The 11801-nt window shown below is 52.1% G+C and overlaps 1 protein-coding gene across 1 annotated transcript in view; it reads left to right on the forward strand.

The window, feature by feature from the left end:
• Positions 1-11432, forward strand: part of ATRNL1 (attractin like 1) — a 77791-nt gene extending 66359 nt beyond the window's left edge. Inside the window, 2 exon segments of the mRNA XM_018573163.1 lie at positions 8827-9082; positions 11350-11432. Of these exon segments, the coding sequence (XP_018428665.1) occupies positions 8827-9082; positions 11350-11432 (339 nt within the window).
• Positions 11433-11801: the final 369 nt, after the last annotated feature.

Below are 11801 nucleotides of genomic sequence, written 5' to 3' on the forward strand. Positions count from 1 at the left end.
CAAGGCCGGCTTGGCTGCGCCCCCTCGGCCCCGTTGCCATAGGGAGCACAGGGCACCATTGGCAACAGGTGCGCCGGGCGTCCAACACACCCGCGGCTTGGCAGGGAGAGACGAGGAGCGGCACAGGCTCCAGCTTCTCCTCAGATCCCCGCTGCTCTCCCCCGCCTGTATGGGCAGAGGCGCATGCGAGGAGGCGGGGCACACGATGTCACATACCGCACACGTCTGTTGGGGGGTGCACAATTTTCTGTTCTTGCCTCTGGCGCAAAAAGAACTAGCTACTGCTCTGGTCTCAGGGAACGAACGAAACCGTAGACGCCTGTCTTGCACCTAACTCTACAACGGCTAAACACCAACGAATGCCCCTCCCCCTATTCTCTCATCTTCATGGATATGATTGACAATCTACGTCTATGATTTTCTCTGTATCTGATTGGAACCCAAAAATGGGTTCACTGTGTCACTTTGTATCCCTTGTAAAACCTCAATAAAAATGATTTGAAACAAAGTCGCTCTAAACCTCCCAACGCATTTCATCCATTAGGCTCCGGGTGTGCCATCCGCTGACTCCAATTAGCTTTTTGTTGAAGTAATTGGTCTATGGGTTCACTTACTTTTTCTTCTAGCGCCGTGAATGTTTAATGGGTGTGTTCAATAAAAAACACCAGAAATTTAAAATTGTTGGTGTGTTATCAGCTTGAGTACAATGAGGGGGAATTCATCAAAACCTGGAGCAGACATAACCTGGAGCAGCCGTGCACGGCAACCAATCAGCTTCTCTCTTCAGTTTGTTCAGTTAAGATTGGAAAATTAAAGGTGGATGCTGATTGGTTGCCGTGCACAGCTGCCCCAGATTTTGATAAATTTCCCCCACTGTGTTTGTCTATTGGTAAGACTTAGAGGAAGATCAGGTCAGGGGCGTCCCGAGGCTGGGTGACACCCGGAGCGGTAACCGAGTGTCACCCTGCCGAGACGTCATCGCGCACACGCGCGGCAGTATTCTGATACCTGCCGGCGGCCATCTTGGTGATGGACGCCGGCAGAGAGAGGAGGGGACAGTCACCCGGCGGGATAAGGTATGCCGCCAGTTCCCCTCTCTCCTGATACTGTCGGGCGTTCGGTCCATGACCGAGCGCCCGACTTTTCAGAGGGGGGTGACACCAAAATGACTGAGTCATTTTGGTGTCACCCCTCCAATGGTGTCACCCGGGTGCGGGCCGCACCCTCCGCACCCCCCTTGTGGCGCCACTGGATCAGGTCACATTTTATGGCAAATTACTGCAGAAAACCAGTAAATGTCAAGGGGGTCACATACTTTTTCTTGCCATTGTATGGACTGCAGCACTTAATTATCAGCCCATCTGCTCTTACAGTTTTCTCTTAGTCCCCCCGCAAACTCCCACAAATACCTGCCAGTGAAACCCACCTAATGCAACCGACTGTGATGGTTTGACTACGATGCTGCACTGCTCCTGAACTCAGAGCAGAGTTGTCACCTTCTTGTGGTCTGTGTCTGCTTGCACTATAGTGGGAGGAGATGATGTTGCAGGGGGCGTGGCCGTTGGTGTTCACTAGCCTGTATCCTGTCAGTGAACATCTGGCCACACCTAGTCCCGCCCACTGCGTTCTGGAGTCCCGGCTCGGCCTCCGCTGCTAAGACCCTCCCGCTGTGAGCTGCGGTGTCTGGGAGGGAGGTGGGTGAGACACAAATGAAGGAAGATTTGGTTCAGTGAAGGTAAAGGAAGTTTTCTTATTTACTGTATGAGGCTTTTGTATCACATAGTGACTGGATTTGGGACTTTTGGAGGAGACTTTAGTTGTACTTCAAATCGATTTTGTGATTATTCACCTTCTTGACAGTAGAAAAGCAATTTTTGGCTGCATTGGGAGACGTCCTAATGTCTGTGGGCAGCTTCAGGTGGTCTCAGGTAGATGATCGGGTAGGAAGTGATCCAACAGGTTAGGAGGCCTTGCTACGGTTTGCTGATGATGATGATTGGGTTGATTTTGCTTCCCCGGGGACTGACTCTAAGGTACTTCTGCTGGATCTACCTTGTTATCTCTCTTCTTGACTATTGTAACTCCCTCCTCATTGGCCTTCCACTACACAGGCTCCTCCCCCTTCAGTCTATCATGAATGCAGCTGCCAGACTCATCCACCTAACCAATTCTCCACTGGCTTCCATCATCCACCCCTCTCTGCCAATCCCTCCACTGGCTTCCATCCTCCCCCCCTCTCTGCCAATCCCTCCACTGGCTTCCATCCTCCCCCCCTCTCTGCCAATCCCTCCACTGGCTTCCATCCTCCCCCCCTCTCTGCCAATCCCTCCACTGGCTTCCATCCTCCCCCCCTCTCTGCCAATCCCTCCACTGGCTTCCATCCCCCGCCCCCCTCTGCCAATCCCTCCACTGGCTTCCATCATCCACCCCTTTCTGCCAATCCCTACACTGGCTTCCAATAGCCCAGGGGATAAAATTCAAAATATTAACAGTCACTTACAAAGCCATCCACAACTCCGCCCCCGGCTATATCTTAAACCTGGTCTCAAAATATCACCCTAACCGTCCCCTCCACTCCTCCCTAGACCTCCTGCTTTCCAGCTCCCTTGTCAACTCCTCCCATGCTCGCCTCCAGGACTTCACTAGAGTCTCTCCCATCCTCTGGAACTCTGTACCCCAACCTGTCCATCTATCTCCCACCTTGACTGCCTTTAGGCGTTCCCTAAGGACTCATCTGTTCAGGGGAGCCGATCCCACCTCAACCTTACCGCTCAACCATCACCTTCTCAAACAATTCATCCCCACACAGCTCCCTCCTCATGTATCACTCCTCCTCTTTTAGATTGTAAGCCCTCAGGGGCCTGGCGCTCCTTACTAGTGATGAGCTCGGGCGTGTTCGCAGCTCCACGTGCCGAGCCCACCAGGAAGCTGGCAGCGCCAATCACAGGTACTGAGCCAACTCCCTCATGAATTACCTAAACAGAAGCACATAAGCTGCAAGTTTATGACCAAAGCCGGGCCAAAAGATACCTACCGATGGTTGCATTGTTCCACAAGGCTGACTGCTGAATATCTGTACTTGTCATACTGCACTTTGTCCTCTAGGTGGCAGTGTTGCTCTTCGAGTAATAGCCGCCTTCCCGGCCCCTTCCCTGGGGGATGCATTTGCATCCCGGAGCAGCAATAAGGAGATGGTGCAATAGAAGCGGGACACGATGCAGAAACGTGCAGCTCTCTGCAGTCCCGTGCATTACAAATAAATGCAGCATGCATAATTAGCTGTTTGCTGCTCTCTATCTGGGCACCATTTCTGTGTGAAGCGTGCCTGCACTTGTAGAAAGCCAGCCTAGAATGGGGTGTAAGGTTGCATAATTCATGGTATAAGGAGATGATGAGACTTGTGGTCGCTGTAGAAAGGCATTGTTCATGTGAAATGTATGAGGACCTGTCTTTTCTGCTTATACTGCCGTATTCCCTCCACATGTGGATAGACAGCCCATGGCTCATCATTGTCTGGCTGATATTGATCAAGGAATGGAGAGGTAAGGAGCTAGAACAGACAACTAGGTAATATAAGCACCAATGTTATTGTATGGTATTGTAATGATTACTTCACCGGTACTGATAAAGCAGATATGACCTGGTTGTCTGTTGCCTCCTTTTTTGCACTGAACCTCTCCAATCCCGATTGCGTTGCCTAAGGTCCCAACGCGTTCCGCTGACACCTGTTCTCATTACCCTCCTTTTACAAGGTAGAGATCCATCCAGTCCATCCAGCCTCTTGGGATCCATGGTCACCTTAAAGCGACCCATAGGTTTCATTGATGGCTTTATATCTCTGACTGCTGATAGATTGTAATGAGTGTCCTGAAGACATCAGAAAAAAGGTATAATAAAAAAGTAAAAATATACAGGGGGGGGGGTGGGGGGGATGGGATGGGGGGCTAGAATCAGTAAGTAGAAGTATAAGAATAAATCATCTAGAAAGTCTATCTAGAATGTGACCTACCAGGCTTATTCATACGCAACAACTTTACTTTCAGTGATCGTAATGAAATGGATCATTTTGCCCAGAAAAGAAACGCAGACAGTGAAAATGTTTAGTTTTCCTCCGCATTGGTGCATAGTGGAGCCCTCTTATGTTGGTGGTCAGTGTAGGACCCGTTACATTAGTGGTCTGCATGAGGCCCCCTTACATTGGCGATTGGTGGGAGAGGTGCCCCCTTACACTGGTTGTCTTTGGGTCACCTTCTACTGGTTGTCACTTGGAGAAGGCCCACCTTCTAGTGGTGGTCAGTGGAAGAAGGACCCACCTCTACTGGTGGTCAGTGGGAGAAGGGCACCATTACACTAGTGATATGTGGACAAATGCTCCCCTTACCCATAAGTAAAAGGATAATTTGTACCAGTGGTCAGTAGGGTTGAGCTTCAGGTCGATCATGAGTTCAACCCAAAGCCAAGCTCCTAACATTTTGCTGAATGGAATTTGGCCAGTTTGTCAGCTGATCCTCTGTGTGTGTCCTAGCAGCCAGTAACGGCGTCATTGGCTGACTGGTGGCCGAGCCTCACAGCGTCATTGGTTGACTGGTGGCCGAGCCTCACAGCATCATTTGGTTGACTGGTGGCCGAGCCTCACAGCGTCATTGGTTGACTGGTGGCCGAGCCTCACAGCATCATTTGGTTGACTGGTGGCCGAGCCTCACAGCGTCATTGGTTGACTGGTGGCCGAGCCTCACAGCATCATTTGGTTGACTGGTGGCCGAGCCTCACAGCGTCATTGGTTGACTGGTGGCCGAGCCTCACAGCATCATTTGGTTGACTGGTGGCCGAGCCTCACAGCGTCATTGGTTGACTGGTGGCCGAGCCTCACAGCATCATTTGGTTGACTGGTGGCCGAGCCTCACAGCGTCATTGGTTGACTGGTGGCCGAGCCTCACAGCATCATTTGGTTGACTGGTGGCCGAGCCTCACAGCGTCATTGGTTGACTGGTGGCCGAGCCTCACAGCATCATTTGGTTGACTGGTGGCCGAGCCTCACAGCGTCATTGGTTGACTGGTGGCCGAGCCTCACAGCATCATTTGGTTGACTGGTGGCCGAGCCTCACAGCGTCATTGGTTGCAGGAAGGTGCACCATAGCCTATGACACTGCGGGTCCCTCGGCTTCTTGGCAACCAATGACTGAACCTGCATTTCTGGTTGGGTTCAATGAACATCCAAGCAAACCGAACGCAGGCCATTTTGCTCATCACTAGCGGCTGCATATGTGAGGGTTGGAAGTTGTCCATTGCCTAGAGATCAGCAGCCACCTCTGGAGGAACCCCGGACGGGAAAGGGTTGTTCTAGGGAAGCTGTACGGAATTCTCTGGCACACAGCAGCCGGCTCCCCACTTCTGGCGGCATTGTGGTGAAGAAGAAGAAGAAGTAGCTCTGTGGCAGCTAATCGGCACCGTGTCCGATCAGGAGAGCCGACCAATCAGCAGTGATGGCCGTATGTAGAGCCGTTCTTCTCAATAAGTTCTCCTTCAATCTGTCGGTTACCCTCTGTTTGTACTCAGCGCTTAGACGGTACTTTGCAATCTGTTAAATACATTGAAATGTTGCATCCGGCTTACAGATAAGGGCACGTCGCCATAGCGCATCCTCATTCCATCCCCCTGCTGCGTCCGGGGGAAAACCTTTAACTCGCCACACGCTGCGTCGTAATGTTTAATATCAGATTATCGAGGATGGAAATCTTATAATCCGGTATAAAGCTTCTGTCTGTAATTACACTCCGCGGGGGGCTTTTGGACCGGCTTTTATGCTGTTTTTTAACGTCTTTCTGCTCTCACGCTGTCATTCGTGACGCGTTATTGCAATTAATGCGCTGCAGAGAAATGGAACAATGCGAGGGGAAAAAAAACAAGAACCGGAGCAAGTATCCGTCATCGTCCCGAAATCCCGCTGACATTTCCAGAGCAGATGGCGCAGAGCCGGTCAGAGCTCTGGCGGAACTTTTCAGATGCTTTTGCAGGTTGAAGTGATGAGCGGCGCCGCGGTTACGGCCAAACGATCGCTCGGAGTCGCTTTACAATGAACTTGCGACGCGTTTACAGGTGTTGAAAGGGAAATTTGCTGGCGGGGCTGAACGATAATTGCCGGCACTGATAATTCCACGTGCGAGTGTGAAGTTCACTTTAGTGCTGTAGTCGCATATTGCATCATAAAAACGTCTGCAAATGTGCGTCTTCATTAACGCTGAACTCCGGGCAGAGCTAAAAAATGGCCAACAACAAACAATGGCGCTCTGCAATCATTCGTATATCAGTGAGTGTGTTTGGTTAAATGACGGCGGTGTAAGTAGCTGAATCTGACTTGGTATCGGCTTCATGTAGTACCTGTGCAGCAGAGCTCAGGCAGGGAGAGGGAAAAGCAGCACAGGAAGCTAATTAATTGTACTGCAGTGCTAAGAGTGGAGAGCAGAGTGACGGATAAGCTCATCAGTCTGCAGCTACTCTCCAGTCACAGGCTGGGGGAGGGACCAGACCTGTAAATGTTACTGAACTGCAGCAGAGAAAAATGAGGTCCCTTGCGTGTCGCGGTCCAGTGCTGATCATGTACTGTCACATAGATCAGCATTAGGCAGTGGAGAGATTCTGGTTCTGCATGTTCCTGTCTGGTGCTGGTCCAGTACTGTCACATAGATCAGCGGTGGGTCTCCAGTCTGGCATGTAACTGTCCAGTGCTGGTCCAGTACTGTCACATAGATCAGCAGTGGGCAGCAGAGGGTCTCCGGTCTGGCACCTCCCTGTCCGGTGCTGGTCCCGTACTGTCACATAGATCAGCAGTGAGCAGCGGTGAGTCTCCGGTCTGGCATGTAGCTGTCCGGTGCTGGTTCTGTACTGTCACATAGATCAGCAGTGAGCAGCGGTGAGTCTCCTGTCTGGCACCTCCCTGTCCGGTGCTGGTTCTGTACTGTCACATAGATCAGCAGTGAGCAGCTGTGAGTCTCCGGTCTGGCATGTAGCTGTCCGGTGCTGGTTCTGTACTGTCACATAGATCAGCAGTGGGCAGCAGAGGGTCTCCGGTCTGGCATGTAGCTTTCCGGTGCTGGTCCCGTACTGTCACATAGATCAGCAGTGGGCAGCGGTGAGTCTCCGGTCTGGCATGTAGCTTTCCGGTGCGGGTTCTGTACTGTCACATAGATCAGCATTGGGCAGCAGAGGGGCTCCAATCCGGCATGCCAGCCCCTCGGTTTGTTATTCTCATAGAGGTGTGAGAGGACTCTGGTGTGCTGATGGCAGCTGTCCGGTGCTGGTTCTGTACTGTCACATAGATCAGCAGTGGGCAGCAGAGGGTCTCCGGTCTGGCATGTAGCTTTCCGGTGCTGGTCCCGTACTGTCACATAGATCAGCAGTGAGCAGCGGTGAGTCTCCGGTCTGGCATGTAGCTTTCCGGTGCTGGTTCTGTACTGTCACATAGATCAGCATTGGGCAGCAGAGGGGCTCCAATCCGGCATGCCAGCCCCTCGGTTTGTTATTCTCATAGAGGTGTGAGAGGACTCTGGTGTGCTGATGGCCGCACTCAGCTTCTGTTTGAAGAAGAATGGGACTAAAATAAACACCTTTACCCCCCCCCCCCCTTCCCCCTAACCCGGTGCTGAATGGTCCCCAGGCTCTTTCCCACCTGACGAACAGGTAACACTCCATTAGCACGTACGTGGAACTACTTCACTAATTAATGTGAAAAGTAGGCGCGATCATCTCCTACAGAGACATTGTAGGAGGTAAAACACCGCGCGGTGAAAACTTCCTCATGTCATTAACCCCTGAAATGTTTCCATCTCTCCTGATTGCACCTTAAAGTGCACCTGTCTACCAAGAGAAGCGAGCAGGTTTCCACTCAACCCGATCTTCTGCTGAAAACCCAATTACCTGGCTGTCTATGACTTACCCGGAGTCATGGATTGGGAGCGAATATGCCGAATTAGTGATTATGTGAAGTCACTGCTCCGTATTTGTATGCTGATTCCAAGTCTCAGTGATGCAAAAAGCACGGAACACCCTGAAATCAGCCAGACAGCCAGGCAACTAGTACTACAGGAGAGGTCAGCTTTCCTGCCAAGGCCTCCATGTTTATCCTCTAGAACAGTGCTTCTTAAAGTGTGGGTCACGACCCCATGTGGGGTCCCGCAAGTGAACAGGGGGGGTCGCAATCTGAAATCAGCTGCAAAGGGAAGTTCTCCCCAAGCATGAGAAGACATGAGGATTTAAAAGGAAGAGCAGCAAAGAGAAGGGAAACCACCATGGATTACAGTAAGGCGCACATTACAGTATTGGTTTATGTTAAAAAATCTGAGGGTTTCATGTCACTTTAAAGTTTTAGTGAAAATTGTGCAATTTCTTCAATTTTTTGCCATTGAATTGCAGTCAATGTGGAAGGTGTTTTTTGGTGGTTTTAGGGGTACAGTGGGTTTAAATGTCTTCAGAGGGTCACAGAATCCCCTTTTACCTATCCTGGACCTGTTCCTGGGCCAAAAAATGGCCCCCGACCAGCCTCATTGTTTTAAGGTGAAGTGACTGTACGCTAATAACAATCACATATGTGGTCATTCTGCTGCTCACCCCGGGTCTGGGGGCTCCCGAGGCACTCATGAAGGTGCTTGGGGGGTACACACAGACATTTCCAGCACTTCATTCCTATTGGAGATTTATTATTACATCATAGGAAGGAATGTTTTGGGAACGGCTGTGTGTGTCTATGGACGGATTCCATGGAATTGTAATATAAATGTTTCTTTCTGGCCGGCTCACTAAACTCGTCCTTTTCTCTCTCGCTCCCCCCAGGATGAGATCTACATGTACGGAGGGAAGATCGAGACCAGCGCCGGGAACGTCACTGATGAGCTTTGGGTATTTAACATCTCCAGCCAATCGTGGACGACGCGGACCCCCATGGTGCTGAATCATGGGCAGCACTACGCGGTGGAGGGCCACACGGCACACATCATGGAGCTTGACAACCGGGAGGTCATAATGGTCATCATATTCGGATATTCTTCAGTCTACGGCTACATCAGCAACGTGCAGGAATACCACCTACGTGAGTTCCCATCATGCTCTTAGGGAAAGGGGGGGGAGTTAAATGGTGGAAGGAGAGGTGTGTGAAAAACATATAATCCAAAAAACAGAACTCATCAATGATATTTATTGATGTAACCCATAAAGGACCCTGTATATGTACTATACTAAAACGTCACTTCAGCTGCAGATCTAAATCACTTATTGGTTTCTTCTGTGTACACCCGCTGTGCCCATTATGAGGAGCTCCCCCCATCCCTGTGCTGAGTTCCCGGGTCTGTACCCCCGCTGTGCCCATTATGAGGGGTTCCCACCATCCCTGTGCTGAGTTCCTGGGGCTGTACACCCGCTGTGCCCATTATGAGGAGCTCCCCCCATCCCTGTGCTGAGTTCCCGGGTCTGTACCCCCGCTGTGCCCATTATGAGGGGTTCCCACCATCCCTGTGCTGAGTTCCTGGGGCTGTACACCCGCTGTGCCCATTATGAGGAGCTCCCCCCATCCCTGTGCTGAGTTCCCGGGTCTGTACCCCCGCTGTGCCCATTATGAGGGGTTCCCACCATCCCTGTGCTGAGTTCCTGGGGCTGTACACCCGCTGTGCCCATTATGAGGAGCTCCCCCCATCCCTGTGCTGAGTTCCCGGGTCTGTACCCCCGCTGTGCCCATTATGAGGGGTTCCCACCATCCCTGTGCTGAGTTCCTGGGGCTGTACACCCGCTGTGCCCATTATGAGGAGCTCCCCCCATCCCTGTGCTGAGTTCCCGGGTCTGTACCCCCGCTGTGCCCATTATGAGGGGTTCCCACCATCCCTGTGCTGAGTTCCTGGGGCTGTACACCCGCTGTGCCCATTATGAGGAGCTCCCCCCATCCCTGTGCTGAGTTCCCGGGTCTGTACCCCCGCTGTGCCCATTATGAGGGGTTCCCACCATCCCTGTGCTGAGTTCCTGGGGCTGTACACCCGCTGTGCCCATTATGAGGAGCTCCCCCCATCCCTGTGCTGAGTTCCCGGGTCTGTACCCCCGCTGTGCCCATTATGAGGGGTTCCCACCATCCCTGTGCTGAGTTCCTGGGGCTGTACACCCGCTGTGCCCATTATGAGGAGCTCCCCCCATCCCTGTGCTGAGTTCCCGGGTCTGTACCCCCGCTGTGCCCATTATGAGGGGTTCCCACCATCCCTGTGCTGAGTTCCTGGGGCTGTACACCCGCTGTGCCCATTATGAGGAGCTCCCCCCATCCCTGTGCTGAGTTCCCGGGTCTGTACCCCCGCTGTGCCCATTATGAGGGGTTCCCACCATCCCTGTGCTGAGTTCCTGGGGCTGTACACCCGCTGTGCCCATTATGAGGAGCTCCCCCCATCCCTGTGCTGAGTTCCCGGGTCTGTACCCCCGCTGTGCCCATTATGAGGGGTTCCCACCATCCCTGTGCTGAGTTCCTGGGGCTGTACACCCGCTGTGCCCATTATGAGGAGCTCCCCCCATCCCTGTGCTGAGTTCCCGGGTCTGTACCCCCGCTGTGCCCATTATGAGGGGTTCCCACCATCCCTGTGCTGAGTTCCTGGGGCTGTACACCCGCTGTGCCCATTATGAGGAGCTCCCCCCATCCCTGTGCTGAGTTCCCGGGTCTGTACCCCCGCTGTGCCCATTATGAGGGGTTCCCACCATCCCTGTGCTGAGTTCCTGGGGCTGTACACCCGCTGTGCCCATTATGAGGGGTTCCCACCATCCCTGTGCTGGGTTCCCGGGGCTGTACACCCGCTGTGCCCATTATGAGGGGTTCATATTTTTATATAGTAATCCCTGGTGATCTGTCCCTGTGTCCCAATTGTGCTCCTGCATTGTCACCCTGTCACTCGGGCTTCCAATGGAGACTACAAGTGGTTGATCATAATACATTACACAGACATGGTCCACTGTTGTCCCCATCAGGAAATCTGCTTTGTTGTTTTTTTTTTGTTACCTCGAAAATCAATTTAATTCATTCTGTGAGTTTCTACAAGTACCAATCACGCGGCGTCTTCACTGCCCACCAATCCGACGATTCTTTTATACATTGTATCCGAACAATTAAAAACAATGTAGAACAATGTTAAATGGATCAGATGGCGCTATAGACGCCTTCAATCGTTGTGTGTGATGAGCAGTGTGCAGGGAGGTTGGAATGAACCCACAGAGGAGCCTCCAGAGTTCAGGAAGAAGCTGATACGCAGATATTCCATCCGTCTTATCAATTCAAATGCTGGAGACACATCGACTTTCTTTCAGTGTCATCACATACTCTGCGGTCCTGATCAGCCCGCAGTTTATACCCCGTTGATGAATCTGCTCTGACGTCTCTGCGCCCTCCGGTGACATCTGGGCAGGTGGGCCACCTGTGACGGTCACCTGGGATAGATGCCCCAGGTATGTCCATGCTGTGGGGGACTCCCGCTCAGGCACATCCCCGTGTCAGCTCAGATGATGTGTGAAAAGATCAGCGGATCATTGCTCAGAGTCCACGTCTGCTGCGATCTCTGTCATCACGGCACTGAACAGTGAAATTCCTGGAGAGAAGTTTCCACCTTTTATTCCTTCTATGAAGGGGGGGGGGAGGAGGGGGATGTCGGTGATCCAAACATAATCTGACCGACCTTATATGTCACTAAAGGTGACACATATTCAACGTACTAAATCTCTCTGTGCTGGACAATTGCAGTGAGGGAGGTTGGCAGGCAGGAATCCCGTGCACACGAGGAAGCTTAGCTCTG

This window comes from Nanorana parkeri, unplaced genomic scaffold (assembly GCF_000935625.1).
Source record: "Nanorana parkeri isolate BGI_ZX_2015 unplaced genomic scaffold, ASM93562v1 scaffold2260, whole genome shotgun sequence".
In the NCBI taxonomy this organism is placed as follows: Eukaryota; Metazoa; Chordata; class Amphibia; order Anura; family Dicroglossidae; genus Nanorana; species Nanorana parkeri.